The 20,637-nt window shown below is 43.3% G+C and overlaps 1 protein-coding gene across 1 annotated transcript in view; it reads left to right on the top strand.

Annotated features, from left to right (window-relative positions):
• The window catches only part of fbln1 (fibulin 1), a 117,725-nt gene extending 107,552 nt beyond the window's left edge, over positions 1-10,173 (top strand). Inside the window, exon 18 of the mRNA XM_073059233.1 lies at positions 7,671-10,173. Within this exon, the coding sequence (XP_072915334.1) occupies positions 7,671-7,810 (140 nt within the window). The 3' untranslated portion in view covers positions 7,811-10,173. The remainder of the gene's footprint in view (positions 1-7,670) is intronic.
• The last annotated feature ends 10,464 nt before the right edge of the window (positions 10,174-20,637 follow it).

Below are 20,637 nucleotides of genomic sequence, written 5' to 3'. Positions count from 1 at the left end.
AAAGTCAATGTAGACCACATCCACTGCCCTACCCTCATCAATTTCTTTTGCTACCTCTTTAAAAAACTCAATCAGGCTCATGAGGCACGACCTTCCCTTCACAAAGCCATGTTGACTATCCATGAGTAGACTGTACTTCTCCAAATGCTCGTAGATCCTATCCGTAAGAATCCTTTCCAGTAGTTTGCAGACCACCAACGTAAGACTCACCGGTCTATAGTTCACAGGTTTCTCTCTATTACCTTTTTTAAACAAGGGAACTACATTTGCCATTCTCCAGTCCTCCAGCACTTCCCCTGTAGCCAATGAGGATTCAAAGATCATAGCTAATGCTCCAGTGATCTCTTCTCTCAGTTCCCACAACAACCTGGGGTCTATCACATCAGGCCCTGGGGATTTATCAATCTTGATGTTTTTAAGAAGATCCAGCACTTCTTCTTCTGTAATCTCCACATTGTCCAGCACACAGGCCCGCTCTACTTCGACCTCATCCTGATCAAGATTCTTTTCACTTGTGAATAGTGAAGCAAAGTATTCATTTAGGACCTCCCCAACCTCCTCCACCTCCAGGCACATGTTGCCCTCTTTATCCTTTAGCAGTCCCACCTTCGTTCTCATCATCCTCCTGTTCTTCACATACGCATAGAACGCCTTGGGGTTCTCCTTAATCCTACATGCCAAGGCCTTCTCATGCCCCCTTTGAGCTCTCCTAAGTCCTTTCTTTAGCTCCTTTCTGGCTACTCTATATTTCTCATGAGCCCCTCCTACTTCCTGCTTCTTATATCTAACATATGCTTCCTTTCTCCTTTTGACGAGTTGCCTCACGCGTTTCGTCAGCCACGGTTCCCTTTTCCTACCATTTTTACCTTGCCTCAATGGGACAAACCTATCCTGAACCCAGCTCAAGTGGTCCCTAAACTTCTCCCACATTACTTCTGTGCTTTCCCCTTTGAACATCTGTTTCCAATTTACTCTCGCTAGTTCCTGCCTCATCCCTTTAAAGTTAGTCCTTCCCCAGTTAAGCACTTTACCATTTTGTCTGATTTTATCTCTTTCTATAGCTATGCTGAAGCTAAGGGAGTTGTGGTCACTCTCACCAAAATGCTCCCCCACCAAGAGGTCTGTCACCTGACCAGGTTCATTACCCAGAACAAGATCCAGTATAGCCTCTCCTCTCGTCGGCTGGTCCACATACTCCGTCAGGAATCCTTCTTGAACACACATGACAAATTCAGCCCCATCTATTCCCCTTGCACTCAGGAGGTGCCAGTCAATATGAGGGAAGTTGAAATCACCCATAACTACTACCCTGTATTTTGTGCACCATTCTAAAATCTGCCTACTTATCTGCTCCTCGGTGTCCCGAGGGCTATTTGGGGGCCTATAGACTACTCCTAGCACAGTGATTGATCTCTTCCTATTTCTGACTTCCACCCAGACTGACTCCGTGAACACTCCTTCTGCAGCGTCCTCCTTTTCTATAGCCATGATACTATCCCTGACCAGCAATGCCACTCCCCCCGCCTTTTCTACTCCCATCCTATTCCTTTTAAAACACCTGAACCCCGGGACCTGCATCATCCAATCCTGCCCTTCCTCCAACCAAGTTTCAGTAACGGCCACAACATTGTAGTTGCACGTACTAATCCATTCTCTAAGTTCATCCTCCTTGTTCCTAATACTCCTAGCATTGAAGTAGACACATTTCAACCCCTTTAACTGGCTACAATTATGTTCTGTCCCCTGCCTGTCCTTCCTCATCAACTCAGAACTCTTAACATCATGCCCTTATCCTTCTACCTTAATCCCTGCACCTACATTCTGATTCCCACCCCACCCACCAAACTAGTTTAAACCCTCCCCAACAGCTCTATCAAACCTGCCCGCCAGGATATTGGTCCCCTTAGGATTCAAGTGCATCCCGTCCTTTTTGTACAGGTCACACCCGCCCCAAAAGAGGTCCCAATGATCCAGAAATCTGAATCCCTGCCCCCTGCACCAATCCCTCAACCACACATTTATCCTCCACCTCATTCTATTCCTATTCTCACTGTCACGTGGCACAGGCAGTAATCCCGAGATTACTACCTTTGAGGTCCTGCTTTTCAACTTCCTTCCTGACTCCCTGTAGTCTTCTTTCAGGACCTCTTCCAATATGTACCACGACCTCTGGCTGTTTTCCCTCCCACCGCAGGATATCTTGGATGTGATCAGAAACATCCCATACCCTGGCACCTGGGAGGCAAACTACTATCCGAGTTTCTTTCCTGCGTCCACAGAATCACCTGTCTGACCCCCTGACTATAGAGTCCCCTATCACTACTGCCTTCCTCTTCCTTTCCCTACCCTTCTGAGCCACAGGGCCAGACTCTGTGCCAGAGGAAGGGCCACTGTCACTTCCCCCAGGTAGGCTGTCCCCCCCAACAGTACTCAAACAGGAGTACTTATTGTCAAGGGGGTACATCCACAGGGGTACTCTCTAGTACCTGACTCTTCCCCTTCCCTCTCCTGACTGTGACCCATTTCTCTGTCCCCCGTGGCCCTGGAGTGACCATCTGCCTGTAACTCCTCTCTGTCACCTCCTCACTCTCCCTGACCAGACGAAGGTCATCGAGCTGAAGCTTCAGTTCCCTAACACAGCCCCTTAGGAGTTGCATCTCGATGCACCGGGTGCAGATGTGGCCATCTGGGATGCCGGGAGACTCCAGGACCTCCCACATCTGACACTGACCACAGAAAACTGGCCTCACACACATACTACCTCCTTTTGTAATCAACAACTGCCTCACCTCGTCCCGTTACCGCCGAAGCCCGTGGAGCCGAAGCCGTTTCACTCTGCTGTCCGCTGGATATGGCTGCCTTCTTTTTAAACTGTTCGCGCTCAACTGGCTGACGTCACAGTCTGGCCTCTCTCTTCCCCCAAGAACTCCCGAGAACCCGAGTTGTCTTCCCGCTGGAAATCCTTAGGTGCTCTCCCGCTGCTTTCTTGTTCCGAATCAAAATTCGGAATCTTACATGAGATTTACTGCTCTGTAGTTTCAAGGATTATCCCTGGTTCCCTTTTTGAATAATGGAACAACAATTCATTGTATTTCTGGTCATTTTCAACTCCATAATTTTTCTGTGATCTTTGAGGTGATATCTTGTCTCCTCACTCGATATGTTCTGTGATGCCCTTCAATGGGACTGCATCTTATTTGCACCAATGTTTCCAGCACATGTTCTGAAATGGTTTTGCTTCCAAGTTTCTTTACGACCTTAAGGAATACTTTGTTGTCAGTTAACCTTTCCTGATAATATCATCATTAAACATGGATTGAGTGTCAACAGTATATAAGTAGTACCCTGCTTAACCTTAGCTTTCCAGCCTTGATTCCATCAGCCAAGTTGAAATGTACCTTGTTCTGGAGTCCAAATCTTCAACAGTACACCTAGATGTTATTGGGATCCATAGCTTTTGCTGTGTTTAGAGCATTTGTGATATTACATAAGTTGAATCTAGATGGCTAAATGAGATTTCTGTCATAATTGGAATCCAAGCAGGAAGCAAAGTGAAAAATTCACGAAATACATGTGCCTGAATATGCCTGCATGAACTTCAACTATTCCTTTTGAGATTATATGCTGGACTCTGCCGACACTGAGGATGGGAATGTTCATGGAGTTACCGCAATATGGGGGCCAGTCCTCAACAATTCATAAGGTGGACTTTGCAATGTCATCTGTAACCATTTATTTAACAGCTGAATTTACTTAATAGCAGTTAAATTAAACCTGGCATCTCCACATTGAAAAAGAAACAAATAAAATGTATTGAATTTAGTCAGTTGTTTTATGATATGATTGCTAGAACCTAACAGGAGGGTCCATGATCCTGCATTATCCAAACAACAGAGTTCAGACAGCTTGAAAAATCCTTATTTTTGTAAAGAAATCTGGATTGCCACTGCTTGTGAGAGCAGGAACACCTCTGGAAACTGCATTTGAGTTTTGAATTGTTAACTGTTTCAAATCTTTATTTAAGTTTTTTAACAAAGGTGGTTTGGTAATGTAAAATGTTAGCTTACAAATTTGATGTGCTATTTGATTTCATAACGCAACTTCTAGCTGCACTTTACCATCTGAGCAGACTACATTCTCAGGAAGTATTTATAGAGAATGAGGACGCTGCCAGGAATTTAGAGGGCACAGCCTCAGAACATAGGGAAATCCCTCTCAAACAGAGATGAGGAGAAATTTCTTAGTTAAAGGATGATGAGTCTGGAATTCATTGCCACAAAAAGCTGAGGAGGCCAAAGTCATTTGGTATATTTAAAGCAGTGGTTGATAGGTTCTTGATTAGTAAGGGCATCAAAAGTTATGGGGAGAAGACAAGAGAATGACGTTGAAAGGGAAATAAATCAGCTATGATTGAATGACAGAGCAGATTCGATTGCCAAATGGCCTTGTCTTATGGTCTTACTGATGATCTTTATAGTTGGTGTTGTTATCATTAAATTAATTGTAAGCCTGCAAGTAGTTGTGGAGAGAGAAATAGTTAACATTTCATATTAGAGGCCTTCAACAATTGAGAAAACTTTGAACTCAACTAATTATTAAATTGCAAAGAAAGGGAAAGGGTGGATGAAACAAAAGAAATGCCTGTAAAAGGGTAGAAAGAATAAACAGAATCACAGAAATAACAGTGACGCCAGCTGAGAGAGGCCAGTAATAACTTATTGCAATCGATCTGCCTGTAGGTGATATAAAAAAGGACACAAATGTAAACAGAGGGGAAAGAAAAAGAGAAGGTTAAAATAGATGATATAAAATAGAGAATCAGAACACTACAATTGGAAATCTAAAATAATAACAAGGTGCAATGGGAACATGCCACAGGTTAGGCATTTTCTCTGTCACCAGTGCATCACAATCCTAGATTTGTTCTACCCACCTTCATCATCAGAAAGCAACAACTGCAAAAGTCCATGCTGAAAATGAACAATTGCTTTCTCGAAGTAACTAAGGATAAGCAATAAATATAACCTAGCATTCATCATCAAAAATTCTCCTTTTATTGAAAGCTTTTCCTGATAAGCCACTTTCAATTAGATTCTTTTATGTACATTATCTTGAGAACCCAATTTACACTTTACCAATGAGAAAATTTTTCAACTTGTTAACTTCAGGAAAATAATACTCTTGTTGATATTATCCCCATTTAGTGACACAGGAATTGTCATAGTTTGTTGTGCTGTTTTATGGATATGTTGGTCTATTACAACAGTAGTATGCAGAGAAATAACAATGAAACTGAATTTATATTGTCAATTCTCTTTTTTCAAAGGATGAGCTTCTTCTTCGACCACTGTCAATGCTGCCCTCATCAGCATCTCCTCCATTTCCCGTTCACCTGCCCTCATCAGCATCTCCTCCATTTCCCGTTCACCTGCCCTCATCAGCATCTCCTCCATTTCCCGTTCGCCTGCCCTCATCAGCATCTCCTCCATTTCCCGTTCACCTGCCCTCACCCCATCCTCCTACCATCAAAACATGGACAGTGTTTGCCCATTTTCCTGCCTAGCACCCTATGAGCCTCAGACTCCAGCACATCATTCTCTATAACTTCCAGCACAATCCCACTATTAAACACATCTTTCCCGCTCTCCCACCCCTCACATTTTTTATATAAGACTCTCGACAGTCTGGAGGATCAGCAAGATTTTGGGTTTGTGTCCATAAGACACTCAAAGCTGCTGCACAGTTGACATTGTTGTGAAGAAGGCATATGGGTGTGATGGCCTTCATCAACCATGGGATTGAGTTCAAGAGCCATGAGATAATGTTAAAGCTATAGGCCTCACTTGGAGTACTGTGTTCAAATCTGGTCACCTCACTACAAGAAGGTTGTTGATACTAAAGAGAGACTGCAGAGGAGATTTGCAAGGATGTTGCCTGGATTGGAGAGCATGCCTTATGAGAATAGGTTGAGTGAACTTGGCCTTTTCTCCTTGGAGCTACCGATGACGAGAGGTGACCTGATAGATGATGAGATGTATTGATCGTGTGGAAAGGCAGAGGCTTTTTCCCAGGGCTAAAATGGCTAACACGAGGAGGCATAGTTTTAAGGTGCTTGGAAGTAGGTACAAGGGGGATGTCAGAGCTAAGTTTTTTACACAGAGAGTGATGGGTGCATGGAATGCACTGCCAGCGACAGTGGTAGAGGCAGATACAACAGGGTCTTTTAAGAGACTCTTAGATAGGTACATGGAGCTTAGAAAAATAGAGGGCTATGCCCTAAGTAATTTTAGACAGTTTCTAGAGTAGGTTTCAAGGTCGGTAGAAATTGTGGGCCGAAGGCTTGTAATGTGCTGTAGATTTCCATGATTCTATCACTCTCTATGTGATGCACCATCAATAACTCTCGGAGACGTGGGTTAAGGTAGGCTTTTATTGGCTGGAAGAAAGCACAAGCAGCGAGTGACCACCACACAACATCCTGGAGACTGAGGAAGGAGCAGTGCCTCCAATCGCCTTTATACCGGGGTCTGTGGGAGGAGCCACAGGAGCAGTCAGCGGGGGGGGGGCGTGTCCAGACAGGTAAATGTAGTTCACCACACTATGTGACTCCTTTAACCACTCTTCCCTCCCCACTGATATCCCTTCAGGCATTTCTCTCTGCAAGTGAACAAGTGAAAGACCTGTCACTACACTTCCCCCTCACCACAATTCAGGGCCCCGAAACAGTTATTCCAGGAGCAACAGCACATCTGTTGTATCTGGTGCTCCCGGTGTAGCCTTCCTTACATTGGTGAGACCCGACACAGATCAAGAGACCACTCTGCCGATCACCTTCACTCTTTCCATCACAAAAAACAGGATATCCCATTGGCCACTAATTTCATTTCAACTTACCATTCCCATTCTGACATGCCTGTCCACGGCCTACTCTACTGCCATGATGAGCCCAAGCTCAGACTGGAGGAGCAACACCTCATATTCCATCTGGGTAACCTCCAACCTGATGGCATGAACATCGATACCTCTAATTTACAATAATTACTCTGCTCACCCCCTCTTTTCTTCTCTCTTTTTTGATCCCCTATTCTGGCTTTTATCTCTTCTTTTCTCCTTACCTGTCCATCACCTCCCTCTGGTGCCCTTCTTCCTTCCCTTTATCCCATGGTCCACTGTCCTTTCCTATTAGATTCCTTCTTCTTCAGCTCTTGATGTCTTCCACAGATTTCCTCCTAGCTTTTTACTTCATCCTCCTCCCCTAGCCACCCATCTTCCTCCTGAACTGGTCCCATCTTTCATCTGCCAGCTTGTACTTCTTCGCCTCCCCCACTTTCCTATTCTAGCTTCTGCCCCCATCTTTTCCAGTCATGATGAAGGGTCTCAGCCCAAATCACTGCCTGTTTTATTCCCACCATAGAAGCTGCCTGACTTACTGTGTTCCTCCAGTATTTTGTGCGTGTTATTTATATTGTTAAAGTGTGTCTAGGATAGTGGTAATCTTCTCACATGTTGTTCCATTGTAGTTATCCAGGTGAATCACAAGTAGTTTATTAAGCAAGACTGCAATCTGTCCTGTGTGTAGTGGATAAGTATTGTGGGGAACTTATGACTTGTTGCCAGTAAAAATGACAAGCCATTAATCTGTGATAATCTGTCCCTCATTCCTCCTCCAGGTGTGGTTCGAATGGTGAAACCAATTGTTGGACCCTTCACTTCCATCTTAAAGCTGGAAATGGACTACTATATGTCAGGGCAACTGTCTCACCGCAACATTGTTTATGTTTACATGTATATTTCAGAAAATTGGTTCTAGAAGCTTTGTTCACACAAAGATAATCTGCAGCACCACACTGGTTAACCATTGAATATTACAGGAAAAATATTATACTTCACCTCTGCTCCCCAGATACTAGCACCTGTGTAAGAAAGATGCTTAAAGCAAAGCTGCATGCTATTGAAAGATCCACATTTCCTCTCAGACTTACATTCAGAATAAAAGTTTTTTTAAAAAATCACTTATTGCATTTTATATATTTCAAGTAACAAACTTAGAGTAACTAGGTTTCATTATGGAGTATGCCAAGGAGAGACTAATAAAAATGCAAAGCCTTGATACTTGGAACAGGTGATCAGCTGAGCAATGGTATATTATTTTCCTGCACCCAAGCAACAATAGGTGATAGCCAAACATGAATTACCTTTGTTAGTCTGCAACCAACATTTTTGTTTGTCTGTGTTCTTTTTGCACTGCACTAAAACAGTTTTAAGTTCTAATAAAATTCAGCAAATGTATTTTTAGGTTAAATAGACTAGTGAGCAATATTCATTGGCCCTTTGCGCTCTGAATATTTTGAAAATGACAGCAGTATTTGTAATGTGATAATAGTTTGAAGGCAAATGAAGGTGGAAATGACAGAAAGAACATTATAAAGAAGTTACAGATGTGTATCAATTTTACACCCAAATTTCCTAGTTTTGTTAGCATACAGTAGAACATTAAAAGTTAGCAAAATCAGGAGAAATCTATAAAAACAAACAGATTTTGCAGAATATAACTGCACCACATCATTTTATTTCCAAGTATGAAATATGAAGTATGAAATATAAAAATTTCTGAAACATCATCTTTCCTTAGTATGGAAGATCTGCAGTTTTTTTTAGCTTTGGTTGATTACAGTCCCATAAAATGCATTTAAAAATATAAAAATACATACAGGTTGTCCCACATAGTGATTGGATTCCATCTTTACAGACATCCTTAAATCAATTTTGTCCCTAAGTTGGGAAATAAACAAAAATGACTTGATTTGATAATCATACCTTCACAGTATTGTAATGGAAGTCCTAAAGACTGATAAAAAAGAACAATTATTAAAAGTGGAGTGAAAGAGGAAACTAGTTCCACTGTTCATAGAGAAAAACATATTTAAGGATATGTAGGGCTGTTCATAAGTTGGGCATCTGCATGTAAACAAAGAAATGTTTAAAACAGCTTAAAATTCAAATGAAACAAAACAAAAATGAACTTACATCCTGCTGCTCCTAAAATTCTGGCTTAATTTTACACTCCTTCTGAAGTAAAAAAGAGAAAAGAAACATGTGCAATGAACAATCTGCTGGAGGAACTCAGCGAGTTAAGGAGCATCTGTGAGAGAGAAAGAAATTGTCTATATGTCCATAACTTCCACAGATACTGCTCAACTTGGTGTGAACTTCTAGCAGATTATTTGTTGCCCCATATACAACATATGCAGTCTCCTGTGACTCCAAAGGAACTTGTATGTATGCCTCTTTATTCAGATGTTGTAGCCATTTTAATGAGGTTAAATGTATCTGAATACAGGTGGAAAAAGTAGTACACCAAATATGTAGAGACTTGTTAGAAAACACCAAAACAAAAATGAGCAGTAGCAAGAAGGAACTAATGGAAATAAGTAGATAATATCACACATCACTCATTTGCTCCTAATCTTTTGTGATAACTTTGTGCTTTACTTTCTCCAGGACCAGTACAAATGAATTTCAACTCCATGCTGTTCTCAATGATATTAAAAACTGAAATTACATCTGCATTTATACCAATGTGCATACCATTTTGTGCAAATTCTGAACAGGAGCAAAAGATATGCTTTTTAGTTTTGTATGATTGTAACACGGTTGCACAACATTCATCTTTTCAGTGCTTGTTCAATCCTGTCAGTGGGATGAGTCAGTTTAAGTGTGAATTCTCCATAAGTCTTTTAATCTAGTATTATATATCAATAGAATGCACTTTCTCAATTATTATATTATAAGCACTGCAATATGTTTTAACTCAATTTTATGTTGGAAAAATAAAGGTTTCTGAGGTTTAGATGTTACTCTACATAACACACAGTTATAGACCAACCAAAGTTCCTATGTAAAAAAAACATTTGACTATTGTTAGGCATGATGCAACCCTAATGGATAATGAATGTTCACATTTGCAAAATAAAATTGTCCATGTAATACAGGAAAAGCGAGACTTTGTATAAATTTTGCAGTGAAACAGTGGCAATTAATGTGACTGAATCCTTGTTTTATAATACTGTAGGTTGCCTAGAAACATCAAAGAATGACAGTGTAGATTGACTTGTCTGTTCTTTTGAAAGAAAAATCCTAATGCTTATGTACAAAAATAAACTGTTAATCCAACTTTTGTCTTTTATATTTGATTTGATTTACACATACTTCAATATTTTAATGTATCTATTTTGCTGATGCTAATTTCCTTTCACTACTGAAACGGATTATACTGTGACTTTAAGCAAACTTATTGTGAATTTGCCCCAGAGGAGTCTCCACAGCTGCTTTGAAGGAATCTGCAGGCTAACCTGGCCTCTACTACAAAACCCTTGCTGAAGGAAGCATTCTGCAATGGATGGAACAGGTGGGGGGAAGGGAGGGGTGCTTGGTGAAGGTGAAGCGAGTGGAAGAATGGCGAGAGGGAATTGGGGAGTCGTATTCAATGGGGCAAAGAGTAGAAAGTGGAAACAGAAATGGCAGGAAATCCTGCACAACAGTTCTCACTTCATCAATTCTAATTAAGGCCCATTGACTTGGAATATTAATTCCGTTTTCCCCTCTTTTGATTGCAGCCTGATCTGCTGTCTATTTCCACACTTTTATTTATTTCTACATTGCTGTAAGTTGTGATACAGTAGAAAATTGCCCAGTCAGCCAGGTGTATTACATATTTCATTCTGCAGTAAATCAGTGAGAGATGATTTTCTAAGTTGATCCTTGGAGAAGGGTTCATCAAGAAATAACGTCATTGCTCTCTTCACAATTCACCGAATCATGAGGCACTTCTATTATGCTCACTAATCCTGATTCCATTTCCTCTGTTTTATCCCAAAACTTTGAATTAACTAGAGTTCTCTATTTAAGTAAACTCTACCCTCACTCCTGATCAAGCAGAAAGCCCCTTTACACTGGCCCAGTGCTCTGCAACAATCGTTTTGTTGTTCAGCTGGATTGATTTAACAGATTCTAATCGAGCAAGCCAGTTGCCATGGCTTGACTTTCACCTCTTTGAAACATTATCTTCCACTCTGAACATGGATTTTGATTGATAGAGCACATTATCCACACACCTTGACTGGCGGCTAAATGTTTGAATACCTATCCCCGTTCAGATACACTGCACAAACAACAGGATATCAAACAGGCGTCAGGTTAAGGCCTCATGCTCAGAGCAGTGCAGCCATCAGGATGAGTCGGGAGAGTGTGGGGGTGTGATGCTGAGGATGAGGATGCCTTGGTTCCATTGTCCATAAAACTGATTGTTGTTGCTGCCTGCTTGCCGCACTATCTGACCTTTCTTTTTACCTGGAATGGTAATCAAAGCTCAGTAGAAATCACGGTCCAATATAGATATTAAAAAAAGATGCAATACATGAAACAGAAGAGCATGTTGGACACCCCGCAATAGGAACTTTTCATCACTAACATGAAGGGGGCATTAAGATTATTGACATCATTTTGGAATACATTTCCATTCTGTCAACACAGTACACAAAGGGTTTAAATTGACTGTTCTATATCCCTGAATGGTAAATTGATTTCCATTATTTTATGGTTTTTTATGCCTTGAATTCCCAGCCACCCCTGCTACACAATTTCCTCTTCTTCAGTAATTGCATTTCTATTATGATTTGTCCTTGTCTTTGGGCATCTTATGATAAATATTACTTTTTGCATAACTCTCTGTGTAATTTCCTTTCCCCCCAGGATTCCTGTGTCAATGTTTGCCTTTTGTCTTCTTTGGATCCATATAGTCTAGAATCAACCGTCGTGTGGCTTTTCCCACACTTCACCTGATCTTGTGTTGCAAAGTATAAATGTGTGCAATGTTTTACTTGCCTTAGTGAAATCCCTGGAGGAGAGTTTCATGCAGCATGTTAAGTTTGAGGCAATCTCAAGAATGACAATGAAACAATGTGAATTTGAAAATGCTTGAGGAGCTTAGCTGAATTCTTGGGTCTTTTAATCTTCCCTTGGGTTCACTTGAAAGTGTGAAAAGTGTAGCTTCAATTCTTGTTCTCAGAACAGTTGATGTGTAATGACAGGAACAGAGCCTTCTTCATACCTGGAAGCATGCATGTGCAGAGCTCTCTGCTGGGTGTGGCAATTCAATCTGGAGCCAGACAGTACAAACTAGTTACTGCCTGAAAGGAACTGCTATTGGAGCTACTGATCCTGGTTACCAAAAGCTACAGACTAATTGCACTCGGAAACATTAAATTAGAGCTCACCAACAATGCAAAAAATACTAAAATTATCAGTCAACAAATTACTACAAATTAAAATCAAGATGAGTCCCTCCGCTGGTCAGGGTCGACTATGGATGCTATGTCCTAGCTGTCTACATGATATGCAAGCTAGGACAATATGATATGGAGAGCAAGCTGTTGCCCATGTAGCAGGCTCCCCCTCTCCATGCAGCTGATAAATCAAAGGGATGGCATAGACTGACACAGTTTGACAGTTGGATTGAGATCAAGATGATGGCATTGATTACAGCTGACACCCATTCAGTTTTGTGAGCAAAAGTAGGGGACTGTTTTTCAGGTTTTCTCACAGTGACTTGGTGAATATTTTGTCAAGTGTTGACAAGCCATGTGGCTCACTTGTGTTGTGCCATTATAGTAAACCCATCATAGTCAGAGTGTGGCAACATTTGGCTTTCTGAAATAATGTTACATGAGGACTCTCCTGAAAATAATATGAGTCATAATCATTTTGCCACTTGTTTCCAACTGATTACCTGCAGCCTATTTAAACCTAGATCTCATCCACAGTCCTTGTTTACCCATCAAACCAGTCAGCCTCAACCAATTGCTCCTAGCCTTCAGTTACCTTGTTGCCTCATTGTGGTAGTATCTGTTCTCTTTTTTTTCTGGCCCCGTGTCACTTGTTTTTGCAGTTTATTATTAAAGTTATTCTTCTTTGCTGAATCATCTCTGCTTCTCTGCTTTTGGGTCAAGTCTCGTCTATATTTCCTGACAGGCTGTTAAACCAGAGATTGACCCAGCAGAGTTTGTTCACCTTAACAAAATTGTCTGTTGACGTGAGTACACAATCCAGAAACAGCAGGAAACCATTGAACATTTGTTTGCCCCTTTCAACTAACTCTCCATCTCAGTACAGCAAACCCACACCAGTCAACTTCCGCAGAACCCTGGATTCAGTGGCTGAACTCTTTGATGGATCCTGAACCCGATGCCATAACTTCCTGTCCCAATCTGTCTTACACTTAAAGCTCCAGCCATGTCTGTATTCTATGGACTGAGCCAAGATAGCCTTTATCATGTCTCTCTTGACTGGGCATGCTCTGATCTGGGGCAATAAAACCACCATTTGCAATATACATATGAGGAATTCACCACTGAGATGTGTTGGATTTTTGACCATCTGAGAAATGGAAAGGAGGCAGTGGATTGGATACTTTACCTGCATCAAAGCTCTCACTTGGTGCTGGATTACACCATGGAAAATTACCATTGTGGTCTCTCGGAGCACGTGAGTGATGAGCTGTCTACCCAGGAGATGCACACCAACCTTGAAAGCCTCATCACTCTGGCTGTCTGTATTGACAAGTATCTTATAGAATGACCCTCCAGATCACCAGCCAGAACCCCAGTTCCATTCCAAGAACCATTTCAGGCTGCAACAACCTCATCAGCAATGCCTCCAGAACCCACGCAGTTAGGGAGAGCTCCCTTAACACCCCAGGAATGTAAGCTGCGATGGAGAACTAACTAGTGCACTTACTATGGATAACTCATGCATCAAATACCGACTGCATCTGGGAAATGGCACCACTAGGTAGAGACAAGGGGTCTTCTATCTGCTAATCTCTCCCCAGCCCCATAGCCTGACCCACTCTCTCTCTGGCCTCCGCCAATCCCGATGGCTCTACGCACACTGAAGCATCTGCCGGATTGCAGTGCAGCAGGTATTTTTATGGACTGGACTCTGGGTATGCAGCTTGTACACCCTGCCAAACGTTTCTCTCACCCCTTCTGCATTACGACCATTGGTGGTCTTCCCTTGGGATCTGGGATGGTCAGAGCATGCATACGGCCTGTGCACATGAGCATCAGAGAGCTCCTTTTGTCCATCCAATTCCTCTATTTGACTCATCCAAAACTCCTCTCGTCTTGGGTTACCCCGGCTCATGACACTATGCCTGGTTTTCTGGATCACTGCAGGGCTGGGGACCCACCTGCTGGCAACCTCAGTTGACCTCACCCTGTAAATCCGTGGAGATGGAGGAAACCCTCAACCTCACCAAACTCTGACAGGGATACCACAACTTAGCCATCGCCTCCTGTAAAAGGGAAGCCAGCACCCGGCCACCTCACAGATCACACAGCTGCCCAGGCACCACTGCATCCCAAGGTCATCTGTTCTTCCTCTCCCCTACTGAGATCCAAGGCATGAGTTACTACATCAGTGAAGCTCTACAGCACAGCTTCATTTGAACATTCCAGTCCCCATCCAGTGTAGGATTCTTCATTGTCAAAAAGAAAGATGGGGTCTCCATCCCTGCATTGAACAGCATGGACTCAAAAAAAAAAAAACCACCATTAAGAACCATTACTCTCTCCCCTTGATGGATAGCACATTTAAAACTCTTTCATGGGAACCAGATCTTCACCACACTAGATATACAGAGCACGTACAACCTGATCTGCATCTGCCAGGGGGTTGTGTGGAAGACAGCATTTATAACACCCACTGACCACTATAAATACTTCATGATGCCTTTTGGACTTTCCAACAGTCCAGGCATTTCCAAGTCTTCATTGAAGTGTTCCTCTGAGACATGCCATCCAGGTACAGTACGTGTTCGTCAACTTCGACGACATCCATATCTTCTCCAAGGACCCCCCCCCCCCCCCCCCCCCACCAACCTCCCCAAGTCCACGTCTGTCATGTCCATTCAGTCTTTCAGCATCTCCTCAAAAACCAACCATACTGCAAGTTAGATAAATGCCAATACCATACTCCAGTCATTTACTTCGTGGTTTATGTCCTTTCATCTCAAGGCATAACCATGGACCCAAGAAAATGCACGTCATTGTTGCATGGCCTCAACTGCATCCCCCTAAATAACTACAGCACTACTCGGGCTTCTCCACTTTCTACTGCTACTTCATTGGGAACTACAGATAAATCTCCACTCCTCTCATCAAATCACCTACCTCACGGATAACTTGGTCAGCCGCCGCAGACCACACTTGCAAGGATCTCATGAGATGCTTAACCATCACTCTCATTCTCCACCATCCAAACCCATCTGGATGTTTTGTAGTAGAGGAAGACACATCTGACATGGGTGCTACAGTCATCCTCTCCTAGTGAAGACCAGACAGGAAGATACACCCTTGTGCCTTCTTCTCGTGCAGGTTTAACTCTATATAGCACCTTTAAGGAGTAGGAGACAGGGAGCTACCCACCATTAAATGGGCCCTAGAGGAATGGAGGCATTGGCTGATGAGAAACATCAAGCCCTTCCTGATCTGGTCTGACCACCAGAACCCTATGCAACAAACCTGCCAACTCAACCCACGTTAGGCTTGCTGTGCGCTCTTCTTCAAGCAATTCAATTTCACCATCTCTCCCAATCCAGCTCCAACGACAGTAAAGTGGACACCCTGTCACAACAGATTGACCCAGCTGAAATGGAGATCGACCCTCGGTCCACCATTCCCTCCTCGAAGACCCTTGTCCTGGTCGCCTGGAATCTTGAGAACCAGATCTACCAGGCCCTACAGCTCTGTCCAACGCACTAGACAAGCGCTTGCATGTGCTGACAGACATTTGGTCTGAGGCACTCCAGTGGGCCAACTCCTCACTCCTTTCTGGCCATCCAGGTGCATGGTGGACTGTGGATTTTCTGCAATGCTCATTTTGGTGGCCTACCGGGATCACAGATGTACATCAGTTTAACGCTGCCTGCCCTCAATGTGCCCAGTACAATGCCTTCAACCAGCATTCCTCTGGGCTCTTGGGGTCCCTTGACAACTCTGGTTCCGCATTGCTGTGGATTTCATCACAGGTTTGCCACCTTCTGATGGAGCCAGTGGTGATCATGACAGTCATGGACCTATTCTCCAAGGTGACCTGCTTTATTGCCCTTCCATCAGCCGCTGAGATGGCAGACCTGGTTCTCTGATATGTAGTTTGCCTCCACGATTTCCCTCAGGTCATTGTGCTTGACTGGGGCCCACAATTCATTTCCCACTGCTGGCGAGTCTCCTGCTCTCTCCTCTGCACCTCAATGAGTTTGTCCTCTGGTCATCATCTGCAGACAACAGGCAGTCAGAAAGAGCCAACCAGCGAAGTGGAGAAGTTTGCTGGCCCTAACCCTTCCATATGGAAGACGTATTTGCTCTGGGACGAATTGTCCCACAACTACAAACCTCCTCTGCCATGGGTATGTTACACTTGGAAGTAAGTGCTTCATGGCTACCAAACCCTGTTATTCCCCATGGAGCAGCCAACAGTGGAGGTGCCATCTGCCAGTACTGGAATGCTTGGAAAGGCCATTCTAGCTGTCAACTATGCCTACTGCTGCCAGGCCAACCACTGGTAGCACCCAGCCAGACTACTCCAGCCTGAGGAACGTGTCTGGTTGTCCACCCAAGATCAGTCCCTGCTCAAGCTCTTACCCCTGTTCATTGGTTCCATTGCATCAATCCAGTCAGTTACCATATCCAGCTGCCACTATTCCTCAGAATCACACCTACCTTTCCATGTGTCCTGCCTCAAGCCCATTGTCCATGGAACACTCAACCTGCCTGTGCCTGCTCCTCCGGAACCTAGGATGATGGAAGGTGGTCCGGTGTTCACCATTCACCGGTTGATAGATTCACATTGTCATGGATGGGGTGTTCAGCACTTGGTTGACTGGGAAGAATATGGCACAGAGGAGTGGTTTTTGGTGGTGTCCAGTTTCTTCTAGGATCTATAGCTCATCAAGGATCATCTGGATTGTCCTGTGCCTTTGGGTGCCAGCCATAGGAATGGTGGGTCCTGTCAGACTTGCACAGGCAGGCACCCCCCAGCTAAAAGGAGTCAACTGCCACTTGTTTCCAACTCATCTCCTGCAGCCTATTTAAACCCAGCTCTCACCCACAGTCCTTGCTCACCCGTCAAACCAGCTAGCCTCAGCCAGTTGCTCCTAATGTTCACTTACTTTGTTGTCTTGTTGTGGTTAGTATCTGTTCTCTCTTGTTTGGTGCCCCCTTGTCACTTGTTATTTTCACAGACTATTATTAAAATTATCAGTCATTGCTGAATCATCTCCACTGCTCTGATTTTGGGTCAGGCATCCTCTACATTTCCTGACAACCCCTTTATTCCCACTCTTTACCTCCTGCCGGTTAGCTAATTCTCTGTCCATGCTAGTATCTGTCCTGTAATACCATGGGCTCTTATCTTGTTTAGAAACCTTACGTGTGGCACCTTGTCAAAGGCCTTCTGAAAATCCAAGTAAACAACATCCATAGACACTCCTTTGTCTATCCTGCCTGTTACATTCTTCAATGTCCATTTAGGAATCAGATGGCAGAGGGGAAGAAGCTGTTCCTGAATCACTGAGTGTGTGCCTTCAGGCTTCTGTACCTCCTACCTGATGGTAACAGTGAGAAAAGGGCGTGCCCTGGGTGCTGGAGGTCCTTAATAATGTACACTGCTTTTCTGAGACACCGTTTTTTGAAGATATCCTGGGAACTTTGTAGGCTAGCACCCAAAATGGAGCTGACTAAATTTACAACCCTCTGCCTGCAGCTTCTTTCAGTCCTGTACAGTAGTCCTTCCATACCAGACAGTGATGCAGCTTCTCAGAATGCTCTCCACGGTACAACTATAGAAGTTTTTGAGTGTATTTGTTGACATACCAAATCTCTTCAAACTCCTAATGAAGTATAACCGCTGTCTTGCCTTCTTTATAACTGCATCAATATGTTGGGACCAGGTTAGATCTCAGAGATCTTGACACCCAGGAACTTGAAACTGCTCTGTCCACTTCTGGTCTCTTTATGAGGATTGGTATGTGTTCCTTCGTCTTACCCTTCCTGAAGTCCACAATCAGCTCTTTCATCTTACTGACGTTGAGTGCCAGGTTATTGCTGCAGCACCACTCCACAATTTGGCATATCTCACTCCTGTACGCCCTCTTGTCACCACCTGAGATTCTACCAACAATGGTTGGATCATCAGCAAATTTGTAGATGGTATTTGAGCTATGCTTGGCTACCCAGTCATGTGTATATAGAGAGTAGAGCAGTGGGCTAAGCACACACCCCTGAGGTGCACCAGTGTTGATCATCAGCGAGGAGGAGATGTTATCACCAATTCGCACAGACTGTGGTCTTCCGGTTAGGAAATCAAGGATCCAATTGCAGAGGGAGGTACAGAGGCCCAGGTTCTGTAACTTCTCAATAGGATTGTGGGAATGATGGTATTAAATGCTGAGCTATTGTCGACGAACAGCGTTCTGACATAGGTGCTTGTTGTCCAGGTGGTCTAAAGCCGTGTGGAGAGCCATTAAGATTGCGTCTGCTGTTGACCTATTGTGGCGATAGGTAAATTGCAATGGTCGAGGTCCTTGCTGAAGCAGGAATTCAGTCTAGTCATGACCAACCTCTCAAAGCATTTCATCACTGTCGATGTGAGTGCTACCGGGCGATAGTCATTATGGCAGCTCACGTTATTCTTCTTAGGTACTGGTATAATTGTTGCCTTTTTGAAGCAAGTGAGAACTTCCGCCCATAGCCATGAGAGGTTGAAAATGTCCTTGAATACTCCTTCTAGTTGGTTGGCACAGGTTTTCAGAGCCTTACCAGGTGCTCCACCTGGACCTTCCGCCTCACTCTCTTTAAAGACAGCCTAACATCAGCCTTTGAGATGGAGATCTCAGGGTCAATAATCAGGTGGGGCAGGGATCTTCACAGCTGTAGTTGTATACTCGCTTTCAGAGCGGTCATTTTTGTTATACTATGTACCCTCTCTTTTGCTTTTATGCTGCCTTTGACTTCCCTTGTCAGCCACAGTTGCCTCATCCTCTTTTTAGAATAATTTTTCTTCTTTAGGACGAACCAATCCTGCGTCTTCTGAATTAGTTCCAGAAATTTCAGCCATTGCTGCTCTACTGTCATCCTGCTATTGTCCCTTTCCAATCAACTTTGGCCAGCTTCCTTACTGTGCTTCTGTACATTTTATATACACTGATACATCTGCTTTCAGCCTCTGCCATGCAAACTGCAGGGTGAATTCAATCATATTATGATCGTTGCCTCCTAATGGTTCCTTTACATTAAGATCCCTAATCAAATTTGGTTCATTACACAACACCCAATCCAGAAATGTGTTTTCCCTAGTGGGCTCGACCACAAGCTGCTCTAAAAAGCCATCTATCTCATAAGCAATCTACAAATACTTCTCCTAGGATCCAGCACCAATATGATTTCCTCAATCTACTTGCATATTGACATCCCCCATAACCATCATAACATAACTCTTTTTACATGCCCTTTCTATCTCCTTTTGTAATTTCTACCCACATTCTAGCTACTGTACTCCCATCAGGGTCCTTTTAATCTTACAGTTCCTTAACTCTAGCCACAAGGATTCTACATCTTCTAATCCTATATTATATCTAAGGCTTTGATTTAACTTCTTATCAACAAAGCCATCCCACACTCTCTGTCAGCCTGCCTATCCTTTTGATATAATGTATATCCTTGGATGTGAAACTCCCAGTTGTGATCTTCTTTCAACCATGACTCTGTGATGCCCACATCATACCTGCCAATTTCTAACTGTGCTACAAGATCATCTACTTTATTTCATATACTGCGTGTATTCAAGTATTACATCAACAGTCCTGTATTTACCACCCTTTGTTTCAATTTTGTCTCCATGTTGCATAAAGTTACATTCTTATCCCTTTCTAATCATCTTATTTTTTTTAACTCTGGAGACTTCCGTAACCTCTCCGGCACTTTCCATTACTTTTACTTTATCCATACTTTTCTAAACTATTGAACACACCCCTACTATTTAGTTTAAACCCTGTTCCCAATATTGATGCCAGTCCCACAGATTCAGAACCTCTTCTCCAAAACCAAGCTTTGAGCCATGCATTTAGCTTTCTGATCTTAGTAACTGTGCCAGTTTGCACATAGCTCAGGTAACAATCCAGAGATTATTATGTTTTTGGTTTTGCTTTTTAATTTAGTCCCGAGCTGCTAATTCCCCTCAGCAGAACCTCTTTTCTTGTTCTTTCTATGTCGTTGGTACTCACGTAGATCATGACAACCAGATCTTTCCCTTCCTACTCCAAGTTCCTTTGCAGGCCAGATGAGATGTCCCAAACCCAGGCACCAGGCAGACAGCACAGCCTTTGGGACTCTCGATCCTTGTGACAGAGAATTGCGTCTATTCCCGACTGTACTGTCCCCCATTACAACCACATTTCTCTTCTCCCCTGCCATGAGTGTCTCCCTAAACCACAGAGCCACGATTCAATTGTTCATCCTTCCTATAGCCCCCACTCTCATTCTCACAGGGAGCAACAATCTCAGACCTGTTGGGCAAATTCAA

Source organism: Hemitrygon akajei, chromosome 10, assembly GCF_048418815.1.
Source record: "Hemitrygon akajei chromosome 10, sHemAka1.3, whole genome shotgun sequence".
Classification (NCBI taxonomy): domain Eukaryota; kingdom Metazoa; phylum Chordata; class Chondrichthyes; order Myliobatiformes; family Dasyatidae; genus Hemitrygon; species Hemitrygon akajei.
Note: the sequence above shows the minus strand (reverse complement) of the source record. Positions and strands in the feature narration are given on the sequence as shown.